Raw genomic sequence first — 19036 nt, forward strand, 5'->3', positions numbered from 1 at the left:
CTGAAAGTGGGCGTTTTCAAAAATCCATTCCTAAAAAAGTAGTATGAATTCGAGTTCTGACAAAGTAAGAAGTGAAGATTTGAAGGATATTTTCGTTTGTCTTCAGAAAATGGGGATATTTCAATGGTAATTGTTCAATTCATGATTTAAATTGTTTTACAGATTAAGTAGGAAAGAATGTTGATTATAAGTGACTATTTTGGAGAGGTAATTAATTCTATGCTGAGGGGCGTAGCTCCAGCATTTTTAATGGGGGGGGGGGCATAGGTTGGTTATTATATCTGGATAAAATGGGTAAATTTTCGGCAGTTCATATTATTGACTTACGAATAAAGTGAGTGTAGCCTATTACTCGATGCCTTTTTTATGCTCTTTACGAATATAATAATCAGTTTGCCGGAAATGAATTTACCCCACCCGTATATATACCAATTCAGGGTATATATTTACAAATTAGGCGGGGGGTGGTTGTAAAGTTTAAACTTACATCTCATTTGCGTCAGAAATAAACCTTACCCCCACCCCCCTAATGTGCAAATATGTACCCTGAATTGGTAGGCTTCGAAAATTTATATTTATTTTCTCGAAAAAAATTTATTTTCGAAAAAAATGATTGTTATATTTGGAAAGAATATAAAAAAGCATCGAGTAGTATGTTTACTTTATTCGTAAGTCAGTAATATGAACTGTAATATGAATTTACCACCTAGGTTAGGTTACGTCTTTATAGGCTATGCTATACTTTACCCCCATCCCCTAATGTGAAAATATACATCCCAAATTTGTTTCTAAACTATTGTATTTTCATCATATTTTGTTTTATTTCATTAGAATTAACCAAACTTGACATATTGCGTGGGTTCCAGCTAATTGACAAGTACCGATTTACAAAATACTTAAAATAGTTAGATTCGCAGGTTGTTTCAAAATCCATGAGGTTGAATGGTGCTAAAAACGGTAAATTTGCAGTGGGCCTTATAATTTAGCTGATTAGAAAGTGAAAACGTCATTTGATGCCTTTTTCTATGCTCTTGAAATATTCAATAATCGCTTCTGGGGCTAATTGCATCTTGAGCCCTTAAAGAGGCCACGAAGGTATTTTATATGAATAATGAAAGAGCATAAAAAAGCACCGAAAGATGTTTTAACTTTCATCCTAGCCAAATTATATGGCTAACTGCAAATTTACCATGAAATTTACCCACCCCCACCCCCTACTGTGTAAATATATACCCAGAATTGGAATATAGGCTACCCTGAATTGTCGATGGCGAAGTTTCGAATCGCAAAACCCAGCGCTATTTTTGTCGACGGCATTCAAAAAACTTGAAAGGGTAGAAAAACGGTTTATGTTTTGAGTTGCCTAATAAAAAAGGGGTAAATTATTCGCAGTTCATATCATTGACTTACGAATAAAGCAAACATACCACTCGATGCCTTTTTTTATGCTCTTTCCAAATATAATGATCACTTTTGTCGGAAATCAATTTGACCCCCACCCCTATATAGGCTATACCTATTCAGGTTATATATTTGCACATGCGGGGGGGGGGGGGTAAAGTTTAAACTTACCTCTCATTTACATCAGAAACAAAATTTAACAAAATATTCCATAGACATATTACATTACTAAATAGCAAAACTAAAAGATAAACAACCAGTTGTGTCAATTAGGACCCCTCCCTCTAGATTATACCTCTTTTTTGGGGTATATTAATCGGAAATACTTTTTTGGTATCTTCGTTCCAAAAAGTTGAAAAATGACAAATTTGCTTCCTCTGTACATTCAAAAGAAATATTTTACCCCCACCAATTTTTGAATTGACGCCACTGGTTATGACGCTAAACAATCTTCAGCTATAGATAAAAGTGGTAATTATGAAATATTTATAGCCAAAATCCTTTGGTTTCAGATACAACCTTTGGTACTTGTCAGGAATCCGATAGACACGCAAGAAGTGAAGTTTCGTTAATGCTAATGAAATAAAACAAGGCGTATTAAAAAAATAATAGTCAAGAAACAAATTTAGGGTGTGTATTTGCACATTAGGGGAGGGGTGGGGATAAAGCATAGCATATATTCAATAGGTAACCTAACCTAGGTACATTTTTTTGCCCCTTCAACCCCAAAAAACTGAAGTTTAAATATGGTTCCTGGAGTGAGAAACCCTTTGTTCATACAGCATCTCATATGAATTACCGGGTAATGCCTATCTGATCTTCGATACAATTCGCGCGTGTTTATCGGATTCTTCACAAGTACTTTTTCAAAAGAAAATTTTCGAAAATATCCTTGTAAAGTGCTGCCAGTTACGAGAATGTTGTTTTACCAGTTAAACTGTTGTTTTTTGGGGTTTAGTGGGGGAAAAGGTAACTAGGTTAGGACAGGTTACGTATTTAATATATGTTATTCTTTGCCCCCCCCCACTCCTAATATGCAAATATACAGCCCAAATTTGTTTCTAAACTACTATATATTCATCCTATTTTTTTTTTCATTAGCATTAATCAAACTTGACTTCTTTTGTGGGTACCATATTATGCACAAGTACCATGCATTTTCCAGAAATTAAAGAGAATGATTTCAATGAAAATACCAAGGAAAGGTATTTCTCAATGCCCCCCTCCCTCCCCTGACGTTTGCCTATTGAATCCTCTATAAATATTTCCATAGCCCTAAATTATTCTAATCTTCAAAATCTGGAGGCTTTTGTGAAGTATCGTTCTTGCCATTAAGTTGTTTTTCATCTGAAGTTCAGGTTTTTAGTCGCTACCCGTAGATTGAGTATGTCTGCTTCCTTTCCTGTCATTACAGTAACATTTTGTTGAATCTACGCACGGAGTTTGAAAACCATAAAATCTTTCCGATTATGTCATTGTTTGACGCAGTGGCCCGGAAGTCATCGCTTACTAGTCGCTCTAAAAATGTTAAAACGTCATTCCTCTTTGTCAATATCAAGTGAAAATTATATTCGCAATTTCAAGAAAAGTTGTTGACTTTAGGAAAAATGTGTGGTTTGGGCGGGAAGTTTGAACATGACTTTACACTCATAACGTAATTTAAAAGTCCAAACGACGGTAAAAATGAAATCTGATTTGTTGAAAGGGGATTTACGCAACAGTCTATATCTTTAAAAATGACATATTGGGAATTTCATCATTGTAGTCTTTTTTTTAGGGGGGGGAGTGTCCCCTATATTTGAAAAATACCCTTTTGAGTGTATTTTCTTTAAAATATGCCCGTTTTGTAAGTTATCTGATTAAAAATATGATAGATTGGCACCCCTTTAAACAGAGCCGTATGAGGGGTCAGCCATTTTAGCTCCCCCTTCCCTCTGAAATTTTGTTTTACTCATGCAAAAGTAAAAAATAGTTTACATATAAATAAATTTTTGTTGCCTCTTTATAAAGTTTGTTTTACGATTTTAGCTATTTTCATGAAGACTTGTTTAAACTTTAGCTTTTTTAAATTGAATTTTCAGCTATTTTCTTTAACATTTCTTTGTTTTTAATTTTAGGAAGGGGCAGTCAGATCTTAGCTTTAAGAGCACGGGATTGAGGAGGGGACAGTCCCCCTCCCATATACGAAATGATTTCTGTTTGTTTTAATTTTAATACTGCTCCTTTCTTTTCACTTGAAGAAAACTCGTTTTCTTAATTTAATTAGGTATTAATAAATTAAACTTGTAACATAATTTTTGCGTTTGACAAAAAAAACTCGCACTGGGTTTCATTGCGACTCCGACTTTAAAGGTGAAAATTGGGACAGCAGAATAAAGGAAAACTTTTATATTTTCCCCCATGAGGTTGCATTTACTCAAAAATTCAAAAAAAAAAAAATACAGTGTGAGTGTGATGCCCGAGCTAATTTATAGTCGTATTTTTCAATGAAAGCGCAAAGATTAGTGAAGGACCATGCCGTATCCAGAGTGGGTTGCCGGTTTTGAACCCTTCCCTCTCCCCAAACTTTTATGTGGCTCGTAAAAACGTAACTAAAATGTTTTTAAACAAATTTTTTGACGTTTTGTTTATTAACCTCTCTATCCCCCCGAACAAAAATCTTGGTTAGGCCCTCGATGAAGAATGAAGAAAAAGTTTTCTTATTTTCTAGTTTCAAAATATTAAGCCTTATATCTTGAATCTGATCAATCTATAATGTTTCCTAGGACTATAATGAGAGAAAGGTTGAGATGGCATTGACGTGTTCTTCGGATGAAAGATGACAGATTTTTAAAGATTTTTATTTTTGGCCAACCGTCAAGAGTTAAACCGGAAGCATGTCATCCTCGGTTAGGGTAGGAGGATGTCATAAAGAAATATTGAAGGGAGATGGGAGGTTCATGGGAGGGTGTAAATAGGGAAGCTTTGAATGAATGGGATGGAGGAGTAGCGTGAGTGGCTTTGTTGGCCTCAGGCGGCTTGGTGCTATGGTGAGTTGTTAGTAGTAGGCTAGGAGTAGTCATTACGAGCGGGATACATAATTGGAGCAGTAGTCGTATGTAATTTTGATTTTATAGTCAAGTGTGACTGTAATATGGCCCAGGTATAAGAAATCAAGGCTTATGTTGTTTTTGGAAAAGTTCCCAAACGCAACAAGAATGATTGAACAAAAACACAAGAATAATTAACTTCTTAGACCACACTGCTTTTCGATTCAGGATTCTAGGCCTAATGAAATGAATATATATATAATAACTAAAAGCTTTCAATTAAAATATTTAAAAAGGTCCAACGATTAACTTAGGTTTTTTCATTAGTGCAGTAGTTGTAAATTGTGAAGTGTTATAATCGCGTTTATTAATAAAGTCAAGTAAAAAGTAAAGTTTTTTCTCCATTTGACTGGGAATTTATATTCATCATTCCTTGAGTTAGGGGAGAACCAATGCAGAAAGAACGTACTTCCTTGTTAGCTAGTATATAATCGAGAATTTGGATCGTGAAAATCAGACAATAACCGGTTTTACCGTCTATATACCAGACAGTTAGCTTAGGCTCAGTTGACCTCTACGTTGTAGGTATATTTTTATTAAATATCTAATATATAAAGATGGTATTTTGATGGGTTAGGTAAAACCAAACCATGTCCCCCTCCCCCCAAAAAAATGAGAGCGGAAATGAACCACAAACTTCTTTCTAACTGACCGCTTCGCACGGAAGGGGTTGCTGCAGAAACCTGGGAGGTTGTCCATTCGTTGAAAATTGAAAGCCTTTTTAAGGACCGACAGCAAAATTTGTCAAATTTTGACAAAATTTGACAAAATTTGTCGAAAACTTTTCTTTATTGACTTCAGACTTCATTAATGTTTTTGTTTGTTTTCACGGAGTGGCAAATTTTTCCCTATCACCTGTCCTAGATATGCTCATTAACCTACAAAACATTAGCTGGAAACAAATTAAGCAGATGCTAATTGTCAAGCTGTGGTTGAATGAAAAGTCAGAAAAATTATTATAAAAGCACAAAGAGGTGATTTATGAAAATATACAAGCAATTTTAGGCAATTTTCATTGTTTGTAGGTGTTGTCAGGCTATAAACTGTGTAAAACAGGAATTTTGTCCTGGCTGCAGTAGAATTGGTTCCAGTCACGATGTTTTCGAACGTGATAGATAAATTTAGATTTTTTTTTCAGGGCTCTTAAGTCTGACCTAGGGATGTGCCCAGGGACTATCTTAGATAGTAATATTTCATCACCTTCCTTTTTATTTTTAGATTAATTTTGGTGGACAGAAAATTTGTAACTTTACTCATTTTGCTAGCAAATTCATTAAATTAAAAGCTTTTGCGACTATCAGCAGCTGGGTTTATTTCTGTCTGTGATTGCACTGAAATATCAAGTTTATTAAACTTGTTTATTATCAAGTTTATTATCAAGTTTATTAAATAAACTTGATTGCAAATATATATAGACTTGATTGCACTGAGAATTTGAGAATCCTCGATGAAAATGGGGCAAAATGAATAAATAAAACGTTCTGCCGATGAAGGATGACAGATTGCCGAAGATTGTCCTTGCCGGCCGACCATCTAAGTCCAAATAAAAAGTAGGTTATCCCTGAATGGCGCTGGCGCAGGTCGTAAGGAAAGACTTAAAGCAAACTAGAACTTCCTGAGAGAATGTAAAGAGGGAGGCTTTGAATAGATTGGGATGGAGGAGGAGGAGCGTAGGTAGTTGTGTTGGCCTAAGGTGGCTTGGTACTGCAGTGAGTTGTTAGTAGTAGTACTAGTAGTAGTAGTACACAAAGTGTAAACATGGTGGAGAACGAAACGAAACGTTAAACGTTGTTCCCCAAGTTAAAATTAAGGTAATTAAAATATTCGCATGCCTTATCAATCACTTAAGTTTTTCTTAATATGAGAGAGTGAGCTGATATTGCGGTAACTCAAGATGTTGTACTTCAAGACCTCTTTGCACTTTTGGCCGATTGGCGTAATCGCGTTTTATGGGAGTTCCTCAACTAAGACTTGTGAGCTTTTGTGAACCTAGGACATGAAATATTCCACATTAAAAAAATAGTTTTATTTACTTCCCTTCTTTCGAAACTCAAAAGATCAATAAAATATCTCTATTAATGCGTGTAGCAATGGCCAACTAAACGGTGTTCCACAAGGTAAAATTCTGGTGCTAAAATATTCTTATGCCATGTTAATCATTAAGTTTTTGTCGTTTATAAGAAAATAACCGTATATAACGATGACACAGAGGACTTAACGACAGCTTTTAAGTTTGGCTAAGCGAACTCATCACAATTTGTGGGAGTTTTCTCCTATGAATTGTGACATGACATATCCTACATTCAGACAACATTCATTTACTTCCCTTTTTGTGCATCTCAAGAGATTGAAAATATATCCCAATGAATGCATATAACAATAAGCAGTGTTCTCCAAGGTCAAATTCGGGTATTAAAAATATTCGTAAATCATTTGGCCTTAATAAGAAATTGGGCTTATATGTTGATGACTTAGAAGAAGTTTTGGCTGATAGGCCTAATTGCTTTTTCTAGTAGTTTCTCACCATAAAATTCTGAGCTTTCATTAAGCTAGGACATGAAATATCCTTCATTTAGAAAAGTTCCTTTTGCTACCATTTTCGGGTACACTCACGAGATCAGCAGTATGTCCCTATGAATGCTTGTAGTAATTTTTTAACAGTATCCCCCACGGTAAATTCAGGTTTTAAAAGTATTCGTATGTCATTTAATCGTTAAGTTTGTGTCGGTAATAAGAAAGTGAGCTTATATGTCGATGACTCAGAGGACTACGATCTCATTGCAGTTTTGGCTGATTGGCCTAATTATATTTACAGTTGTTCCTAACCGTAGAATTCTGAGCTTTGATGAAACTAGGACATGAAATATCCTGAATTTAGAGAAGTTCCTTTTCCCTTTTAGGGGAAACTCACGAGATCAGCAATATATCCCTATGAATTCTTATAGCAATGTCCTACTAAAACAGGGATTAGTCTCTAGGGGATGGAAAAGTAATACTCTCGCCCTGTCTTCTAAATCTAATTTCTAAAGATAGAACGTTTTAAAAGATATTGGGATGAAAGAAAGTTTTCTGGGAAAAGAAAAAAAAATATACTGCCACCTAATGCCTGCAAGGTTGAAGTGCATAAAATTACTCAGAAATAAGATAGACTTTCAGAATTACGACAGAAAATATAAAGTATTTCTGAGATCTATCTTTTTTTCAAAAATCTGCTAATTCAATGGAACCTTTTTAATTGTTGTCATCTTATCTACGCATGAGTAGATAATGCTGAGATAAGGAGTAGTCTGATGGAATTTTTATTGGCTGGTGCGTAACTCCGAAAAAAAACACGAAAAATAACCTAATTGTACCAAAAATATACAATTTGAGGAAAAAAAAATTAAAGACCAAGATTTTCTTGGGAGGGAGAACAGTGACCCGAAGGCTATCTGCACATATGTCTGCTCTTTTTAATCTACTGTCTGCGAAGGAGGAAATGATGTAGGTGTATTGGGAGTAACTAACGGGAATTCCTAGGGTTTATAGACCTTTATCGACTAAATCAGTAGTTAGCGCTTACGGAACAACGCAGCCTTCAAAAACGGTTCCTTAACTTGTACTTAAAATCGAAGGGAAGCAGGTGTCTAACGTATTTTAACTAACTAAAAAATAACAGCAACGGAAGATGATTGAAGAGAGATAACATGTATAACATACTAGACCTTATAGTCAGAAACATCAATTTATGAAAATTTAGAGAGGGGACAAAATGTATTTTCCAAAATCCGGGGGGTATATTTATAGTTTCTACAATGAAAATACAGAAACAAAGCTTTTTTCAGCGAATTACCCCAAAAAGATGTATTTTCAAAATCTTGGGACATATGCCCTTCTCACCAGCCTCAATTTGACCACACTTTTTATAGTCCTAAGATTCAAACGCTAGTTTTCACTTTATTCATCACTTTAGAGATGGTTCTATGTGTATATTCTCGCAGAAATTTGTGGAAAATTTTCAAATTGACAAGATTTTTTTATCCTTTTACGCTTTATTACCATTTTCAGATTATTACTTTATTTGCTGTTTGAAATAAAAACGGAGATGGGAAGGTAGACTTTCTGGCTACTTTTCAGAGACACTATTAATTAAGTATTGTTTTAAGACACAGTCTTAAAATGTGTGTGTGTTTTGTCTTCTGTGAAAAATTGCATCTTGTGATTCTCACCAAAAAGTTTTTAAAGTAAAAATGAAAAATGTAGAAGATAAATACATGAAGGGGGAATGAAGGTAACGACCAATTGTATATGTAAGTAATTGTATATTATATATTATATATATATATATATTTTATATTTATATTATTAAAATATATATATATATATATATATATATATATATATATATATATATATGTATATATATATATATATATATATATATATATATATATATATATATATATATATATATATATATATATATATATATATATATATATATATATATATATATATATATATATATATATATATATATATATATATATATATATATATATATATATATATATATATATATATATATATATATTATATATATATATATTAAATTAAATTATATATATTAAATTATTAAATATTATTATTATATATATATATATATATATATATATATATATATATATATATATTATATTATTATATATATATATATTAAAATACATAATATATATTATATATTTTATCTTACTCTATTTTGTTTGGTATATATTTTCCAGTTTTAGTTTCTAGTTTTTTTTTCTACGCTGAAGACGTCTTGTTGTACACGGCTGAAATATTCGTTGTTTTTTTTTATCTGTTTTCATTTACTGGCAATAGACCCTTTTGTTGTCTTTATATTCATTTCTTTGTGTTTGAATTATTGTTGTAGCCTATACATACTAGTTTATACATACTTTGCGTACCACCATATACGGGCTAGCCTATATGTAGCCTTTACATACTAGTTTAGGCTATATATACTAGCCTTCGCATACTAGTATATATACTAGTCTATACATATAAGCCATACTACCAAATATAGATTAGGCTAAATGTAGCCTATATACATTTTGAAGCGTATATACTACCCTGCCCTCAGAAGATCGAAAAATGAAATTACTAGATCAAATAGCACCTAAATGGGATCTATATCTCCTAAAAATATTCATGGAGACATTTTAAAAGACCAGGGACATTAACAGGGGGACGAAGGGGGGGGGGGTTCTTTCTCCTTCGTCACTAGAAAATTTTCCCCTCCTCCTCATTATTAAACCTATCTTTTTTCGGAATTTTCATAAAAATGCACAAATTAAAAAGATAGAAAAAAACTGCTCCCCTAGATTAAAAAAAAACACACTGCCCCTCCAACATATATTCAGATGAATTAACTCCACTATGAAACATCTCTACTGTAAAAGAGGCAAAATATAGTTGGACTAAGTTAGTATAGACTCACTATTTAATTATTAATTCATTGCGAAACCTGTTATGCAGTAAATGCTGCTGATAATAGAAAGAAGAGAAAGCCTTTTCAGTCTTATGCAAGATATGATGGTAAAAGTGTAAGTTAGGTTAGATTATTTTAGGTTAGGTTAGGTTAAATTTGGTTACAAAATCAGAAATGGGTCAAAAAGCTAAGCTAATCCAACCTCTAATCTAGCCTTTCATCGCCAAACCTTGCATTAAATTGATAAAATTGACTGGCAACGCTAACTAAATCCAAGGAGAAAAAAAAGGAATTACGGACATTCACAGGTGAATGTCGACATTCACGGTAATATATATATATATATATATATATATATATATATATATATATATATATATATATATATATATATATATATATATATATATATATATATATATATATATATATATATATATATATATATATATATATATATATTTATATATATATATATATATATATATATATATATATATATATATATATATATATATATATATATATATATATATATATATATATATATATATATATATATATATATATATATATATATACTACTATTTTTTTGTATAACTATTTAGAGAAATACGAAGAGATGTTGAAAAATGAAGAAAATGTACATGAAAATATGTTAAAACAAGGATTTTCTGGAGTCTTCTATAAGACTACAGATTATTCTTTTTTTTTTATTTTACAAATATAATGCGCTTGCATTTCTTCTGAACTGAGCCGAAAAATTGTGTGTTGTTGTATTAACTTTTGATGAAATTCTGAGCATCTTCTGATAAATCTCAAGTTCATCGCAAATTCTTTAGTCAAAACCTCACAGAAGCAGTAATTGGATGCGTTTATTTTTGTCTTTGATCCGAAACATTCTCAGAAAAAGAGGAAATTTAAAACTGAGAAGGCTTCTTAAAAAACGCTGGAAAAATAAAGTTGAATGCTTTTTTTGGAAGTTCCCTACTTTTGACAATTGCCGGGTATCCACTTTCATCGTAAACATAGAGTTGTGGTTTCTGGAAAATACTTAAAAGTAGACACACGCACTTCTACCTATTAAAGTCTGAATTCCATTAACGTCTAGACGTTGTGTTTTAAAATGGTTTTCTTGATATTCATGTTTATCTATCATAATTAAAGTACTAAGGCCAGTGAAAGTAAATCCAATTATATCAATTAATTACTTGGAAGCCTACACAGCCATATATATATATATATATATATATATATATATATATATATATATATATATATATATATAAAAGAAACAGGAATTGAATTATTAATGAAAATAACTCTATATGCAGACATACAATGTTTGGCAGCAGCGGATGCCGAATATAAAAAACAACAACATGGGTAAAAAATCAGCAAAAAAGGACCAAGGACAGCGAAATGTAAACGTTTTAATTCGTAAGGGGCAAGGCTGTCACCAGAATTTTGTTCTTAGGGGAGGTATATTTCTGAGGGTTAAAATAAACCTTTGAAAAACGCTTCCAAAATTTGTTTATATGCATTTTTGTTAGGGAAAAAAACTATTTGGTAGTTGCGGCTGCCTAAGAATAAAAAAAAAGTGAAAAACCAGTTACAGATGAGATCAAAGCATATGGCTAAGCATTCTTTTGAAATTTTAACTAATTCGGTTTTCTTTTTTATTTTCTTGTTGCTACCCTAAATTTGGTACTACCCTAAAACCTCATAACTTTGAAACAACCCAAAGAAAAATCTTGGAGAATCGTGATTTGCATTACATTTCATCATCTTCATCATGTCCAACGTTTCGTCATGAAATGACCTGAGATGCGTCCTATTGTATGTTCTAGGTAGTTTCATGTTTTTTTTTGTTTTGTTTTTTTAGCCAATAAAAGAACAGAAACTTTCAAGTCACAAGACTTTTAAGGAAGTACCTCTGTCAAACAGAACTGTAAGTAAGGAGCGAGCCGGCCCAATAATAACCGAAACTCTAAGAAAAGGGAGTTTTGATAATAATTAATATATCAAAGGAATCAACTTTTTATGCTGATTTCGGATCCATCGATTCATTAAGTTAAAAGTCATCCATCAAAGGTTATGAGCCTGAGACAATTTGTTTGATTTCTGAAGGGGGGGGGGGTAACAACACAAAAAAGTAGTCTTAATGAAAACCACATCATCATATTTAGTATATCAGAAAACCTTACTATAGAGGTTTCAATTTCCTATCCACAAAAACATGGAATTTCGCATTTTTTCCCAGAAGAAAGATCGTAAAGTGGCGAACCTTCTGGTGGGACCAGAAAGCAAAGTGGCGTTTTCTGCCATTGTGTTGTACCAAACTACGAGTTTACCTGAAAAAGAACCAAGTTGCCATCGCGAGAGTTTTTCAGGGGCAGTTTTGTTTTTTTTTTTTGGGGGGGGGATTGTCCTTGGGAGGAATCCTCCGTGGAAAATTTTCAGTGAGAGGAAATTTCCATGACAGGATTTCCCGGTGTCAATTTTTCTTTGGAGAGGGGGGGGGTATTTCCTGGCCTAATTAGAAAAAACGATATAAATTTAAAAAAGCTGTTTCAGCTGAAAGTGAGGAACAACATTAAAACTTAAAACTAACAGAAATTATTCCGTATATGAGGGGCCTCTCCCTCATCCCTTGCTCTTTACGCTTAAGTTTGAATTTGTACCCCAATTCTTTAAGAGCAACTGCTGAAACACAAGGGTCATTGAATTGGAATAAAAAGCTTTTTTAAAGCACTGCAATAGTTTAATGTAAAGAGCGAGGGTTGAACAAGGGGCAGCCTCCCTCATATACGGAATGTTTTCTGCTCGTTTTAAGTTTTAATGTTGTTCCTTACTTTCAGTAGAAAATCTTGTTTTTCATTTATTTTCTCTCTAGGAACCCCGCCAGCTTTTGTGGTTCATCAAACTTTATAGAGTGTTTTTTTCTCTAGAAAAGTTATGTAACATTCCTGATAAAAACGATATTTACTTAATAATTACGCCAAGGAACAAACTGGGAACAAACTGGTAAACAAAATTAATATTTGTGGAAGAAACACTTGAGGTACTTCGATGTGGATATTTGGCCGAAGTATCCTGTTTCTTAGTTTCTGAGGAGACAGTCGTCTCTGATTTCAATGAAATTATTCTTAGATCGATAAACTTCCGAGAGGGATTGTGCCTGACTCATTATTGGACTCGAAGAATTCGGGATACGTAATATCCTTGAGATTTCAGTGTGTTGCGTTCTATCCCCATGTATATGGATCATTTTGATAGACTTAGTCCTAAGGAGAACAGCAAAGGCTATGGGAGAATAAGGAAATAAATGGGGAAGTAAAAGATCGATCTAGTGGATAACTTCACTTACTTGAGTAATATTACTAGTAAAGATATTGGATGCAGTGAAGGTGTTATAAGTAGAGTAGCCAAGGCCCAGTGTGTATTTCTGACAGTTGAAAAAAGTTTTGAAGAATAGAAAAATAAGTCTAGGAACCAAGATTAGACTATTGGAAGCAGGAGTGATGACAGGGGTCAAGAAACATGGGCGCTTCGAAAGATGGAGGAGTATTTGTTAGATTTTATTCAGAGGAATTGTCTTACGGATCCTGTTGGGTACCCGACTGACTGACCGTATTTCAAACAGTAAGCTGAAAGAAAAATATGCTTTCCCTTTCTAGGGCTATAATGAGAGAAAGGTTGAGATAGCTAGTACAAGGATGAATGGTGGGAGATTGCCAAAGATCGTCCTTTTCGGCCAACCATCTAGGGCTAAACGAAAAAGCAGGTCAACTCCGAACGGGAATGGAAGCGAAAGGGTAAAGGAAATTGGCATTTCTTGGGAGGGTGTGAAGAGGGAGGCTTCGAATGGATTTGGATGGAGGAGTTTGCGCAGCTGGAGGAGGAGTTTTTGCAGCTGTTTGCGGCTTGGCGCTGCACTCAGTTATTAGAAGTAGGAGTTGTAGTACTAGTAGCAATATTATTGTAGGTAACATGGCTTAGTACAATCATTCTTATGTTTTAAGTTGAGAACTTAGTGTTTATTCATCTAGCACCATTAAAGTACCAAGGGCCATGAAATAAAAACATTCCCCCCTGGTTAATCTTAGTCCTATTCATACCTGAAGTTTTTACTTTGGTTGTTTCAAAACCATGAAATCAATCAGAGGGTGTTTGTTTTTTGTTAGTGTTGCCAAATTTAACCGCGAAAACAAATGTGTAAAACTAAATAGTTAAATTTGACAATAAATTTTTCAAAAAACGTAACACATTTTTTTCGCTTAAATTTTTAACACTTTTCAACACAATCAAATATTAACAATGATAAGGTAAAGCTTATTTTAAAGCCAAAAATACAGCCATGTACACAAAAAATACAGGTACTTGTGCACTAAATGGTACACACGAGAGAAGTCAAGTTTGGTTAATGCTAATAAAAAAAATAAAAAAAATAGAATGAATATATAATAGTTTATAAACAAATTTGGGCTATATATTTCCATATTAGGGGGTGGGGTAAAGCATAGCTTATATTAAACACGTAACCTAACCTAACCTAGGTACCCCCCCCTAAACCCCAAATAACAACAGTTTAAATATCGTAAACGCAATGAAAACCACGCTTTGCATTCCATTTCTTTATTGCAAATACCCGTTAGCGGGTTTCGTGTCTGGTTTCCTTGATACAGTCTATAGCGGTGTGTGCCAATTAGTGCATAAGTGCCAAATTACAAATAGTGTAAACGTACATCACCGATCTCTACTCTTCCGATTTCCTATCACAATCAACACATTTAAGTCAAATACTACGTTTATTTGATAAACTAGAATCTTGTTTTAATTTTAGTTTGACATTTGATTAAATATTTTAATTAAATTTAATTAGATGTTATAGTTTAATTTTAAATTCGTTTTAGTTCCCAGAGTGCAAATTATGTTCTGGCCTTGGGAAGGCATAGGGTTTTACTCATGTTAATTTCTGCTCGTTTTGAGCTTGACGCGGTTATTTATTGTAATTTCTGTTTGTTTGGGTTTCACTTATTTATCGATGCTGATTTGTGGTAGTTTCACGCTTGGTAGATTATTTGATTTTATTTTTGCTCATTTTTGGTTCAATGGAGTTCTTTACTTTTCTTTGAAAAACTTATTTTGTGGAAACAGTTTTTTTTTTAATTAATACCAGGTAAAAACCGGCCATAAAACCGTTAGTTATTTATTTATTATTAACCGTTTAAAACCGTTAATATTTATGGTTTACGCGTTCTCTTGTACAGGTGTATTATATCGCGTGTCGAGGGAAACTTATCCCAAGCAATAATCTCAGATCCATGTGCCATCTGTAGTAGAGGAATCTGCGAGGGGCAACAACATCCAGAAATCACGTACACTAGGCAATGCGTGGCAAACGTAATGGAAGTGTTCGAAGTGTTTTGGGGATTGTGTGGCGCACGTGACGCTCCCATATGCGACGCTCCCAGATGTACAGCATGTAGTGTGAAGTCGGAGTCACCCTTCGGAATCTGTACATACCTATAGGTTTTTTGTATGCGCATTGGGGGGGGGAGGTAGGGTCGTAGTATTTTCCAAAGTGGTTCTTATATTTAAAAAAAAATGTTTTTTTTTAAGCTACATTGTTTTGTACATACTAGTATATATTCCGCAAAAAGTCTTGGGTGGGCCCTTAGATGAGTCTTGGGAAGATTGTATTGTATCCCTTTTCCCACTTGTCTATGCAGACACATTGGCCCGAATATTTTAGGATAATCTTGCTCCAGAAGATGTATTTTTAGATTCAAATATCTGAGCTTTAAACATGGCAATTTGTTAAATATTTCAATTGTCCAAAAAAAAATTATCTAAGGAGGGATATAGAATCAGCTCCTCGTTTCCAATTCCGTGTTTACAAGTATATACTCTTTGACACACTTTTTTGATAAAATTTTAAAGTTTTGTCAGTAGAAACATATGCAGGAGTATTGTTTTTTTTGGGTGGGGGAGAGTGGGAGGAGAAGAGGTGAGGATTCAGAAAAAAACAAAAAAAAAACACTTGAACTGTAGGAAAAATAATGGGAATCATGGAAAAATCATAAAAATATGGAGACTTCTTGGGCCCTAAAAATACACGATGCACGATTCCTTTCATCATTAAACATTTTGATATTACCTTCGATCGTGGTTTTACCCAGTTTTGACTTGAAGAAATGATGTTCACACATGGGAATATCGGTATCAGATGACTTCATACGGTATCAGAGGGAACGGGGGTCAGTTGCGTGAGTCTGTAAGCTCAGCCCGAGTCGACCCAGCTCTAAACGGGTATCTGGAGAAATCTGGGGAAGGTAAACAGGAAGGGTATGCGAAAGCACGGATGGCTGACCCCCAGCCCCCTCTCGCACTCACTGGCTGAAGAGCCATGAAACGGAGATCAGCATCGCTGGTTTGGATGAAAGAGTCTAGTACTGCCTCCTTGTTTCTAACCCTCATGGCTGCAAAAATATATAAAGATGGAGAATTCTGTAGTATTATTGGAAAACTTGCCACTTTTCTATATCCAAATCATACAGTAAGATCACTGCTCAATGATTTTTGGCTACTACATTCTCGGCGCGTACAAACAGCTCCTCCCATTTAATTTCTCAAAATGCATTTGAAAATAACTCGAGACTTCGAAACTTACTTGTAATTTCTGAAAACATCTAATAATACATTGCACTATAAATTACCTATTTTGGAACTTGTTAAGAATTCAGTAAACACGCGATAAGTTAAGTTTCGCTAATGCTAACGAAATAAAACAAAATAGGATGGAAACATAATAGTTCAGAAACAAATTTAGGCTATATATTTGCACATCAGGGGGGTGGGAGTAAAACATAGCATGTATTAAATACGTAACCTAACCTAGGTAGCCTACCTTTTTTTGCCCTTTCAACCCCAAAAAACTAAATTTTAAATCTTTGTCACGGAGTGAGCATTACCTCACTATGCTGGGAAAACCTGTTTTCATTAAGTATCTTTGAGATTTTGATGCGGTCTTTCCCGCGTGTTTACTGTATTCTCAACAAGTACCCCAATTTTTAAATACCCGTGAAAAAATCTTATGTCGATTATGTTTATACTTGTTTAATGTTATCCCGAGTGCGTGCATCTCGGTCCGGCTTTTTATAATGGTTCAGATAGGGATTGATCATACTGAATTATATTTATATACAGTGATCCAAATCCTCTACCAAAGCCTGTCTCTTTTCCCAGAAAAAAACTATCTATTTACTATACGACCTGATGTGGCCTAGAACTTTGGATAAGGTTACTGTTAGTAGTAATATAATATGGCAATTTCTCTTGGGAATTAACACAAGACCAAAGTTCTGTTCCAGCTCACTGCGCCGTGACATGGATGTTACTTTGTCAAGCTTCATGGATTCCTGATGGGTTGTAGTTGGGTGATTTTGCTCTTTAATTAGTTGCTAGTTGCTCCTTCGGAAATGAGCTTAAAGATTAAAGACAGAAGGAGGTCGACAGTTTTGCGGTCATCTTTTGGTTAGGAAAACGGCTGGTTGTGTTAGTGTTTATAATTTTAGTTGTATTAATACTATAATAGTTATAATTAATGCTTATAATATTTATCATTCATATTATTTATAAATATTATAATTTAGCTGTATTTTAGTTGTATTATTTGATTAATTTATTTGCAAATCTGTCGACAAAATATGGAACGGACGGAACAGTGGCGAAAATATTGGACTAACAATTTTTGTTTTAGTACTTTTAAAAGTTTGTGCACTTTTGTGTGACATGGGTTGTTCTTAAAAATATGGGACAAACAGTCAAAAAGAGAAAGTAAGACAACCCCCCCCCCAGTGTAAAACTTCCGCTGAAAAGTTCACCCTCGGTAATTTCCTTCCCCACAGAAAAATTATTGGCCGTCCTGCTTCGATTTCTACCGTTATCTGTTACTGGCCTTTGTCCCATAAAGGCCAGTTACATATAGGCCATATAACACATAGACCATATATGTCCCAGAAAGTCCATAACATAAAGGCCGAATATATATCCTAAAAACATCCTTCTTGTTCATAGTCCTCCAAAAGTTTTGGACCGATAATCTGTTTTTCTGGCCTGTCAGTTTTCATTTCCCAGAGTTTATAGGTCTAAACAAGGACGTAAGTTTTTAATGTAAGTTTTATATATATATATATATATATATATATATATATATATATATATATATATATATATATATATATATATATATATATATATATATATATATATATATATATATATATATATATATATATATATATATATATATATATATATATATATATATGTTTATATAATTTTTCTTTAATGTTGTGCTGAAAACGGCCCTTGAACATAGGGCTGAAATATTCACCGATTTAAATTGCACTGTCTTGGAAAAAATTTCCCTGTTGTTTTTAAGTTGTGTTTGTTTAAACAAGGACGATTCGTTTAGAGGATGCACTCTTCAGTAATTCGAGTTTACGTAAATGCTTTTATATTAGCAGTCTACGATACTATAATACACAGTAATGAGCCACTTATGACCCCACTGAAAATTTTCTAATGGGAGTTTCTGAGGAATATTCGCATACAACATTAATTATAAATGGAAAACTACTTTCGCTGCTTGTAGTTTTCCACTATATAGGGAGCCAGAATGTGTTTGATAAGCATTTAAGCTGACGACTTCATAGCGAAGATAGTTCATCCGACTCGCTAAAGTGACTACTTACTTTGGTATTGTAATCCTGATCCCTTCATACGAAAATCCCAGCGAAGGGGAAGGGATGGACGCTTATGTGCCACTTGAGAAGCTAAACACGCCAGGATCACGAAGTACAGTTGGGAAACTAGGGCATTGTAAATCCTGATTCACCTGCTTGTCCGAAGTCCATGTCACAGACGCTGGGAGCCAAGTAAGGTCAACACTTTTGCCTTCTCGGTCTTATGAATGTCGGCTCAAACGGCTGCTGCACAGGCTCTCGCTTTGTGGTTGAGATCTTACATGTGACACAGAGGTTTCTTTTACTGGTAAATACCCCCTCTC

The 19036-nt window shown here is 33.8% G+C and overlaps 1 protein-coding gene across 1 annotated transcript in view; it reads left to right on the top strand.

Moving 5' to 3' along the window:
- uzip (beta-pore-forming protein unzipped) overlaps nucleotides 1–19036 on the top strand; it is a 103272-nt gene continuing 84236 nt past the window's right edge. The window contains exon 1 of the mRNA XM_089104896.1: nucleotides 1–126. Coding sequence (XP_088961022.1) covers nucleotides 124–126 — 3 coding nt within the window. The 5' untranslated portion in view covers nucleotides 1–123. The remainder of the gene's footprint in view (nucleotides 127–19036) is intronic.

This window comes from Artemia sp. Qi Xiang Cuo, chromosome 19 (genome assembly GCF_049724085.1).
Source record: "Artemia sp. Qi Xiang Cuo chromosome 19, ASM4972408v1, whole genome shotgun sequence".
NCBI classification, from domain to species: domain Eukaryota; kingdom Metazoa; phylum Arthropoda; class Branchiopoda; order Anostraca; family Artemiidae; genus Artemia; species Artemia sp. Qi Xiang Cuo.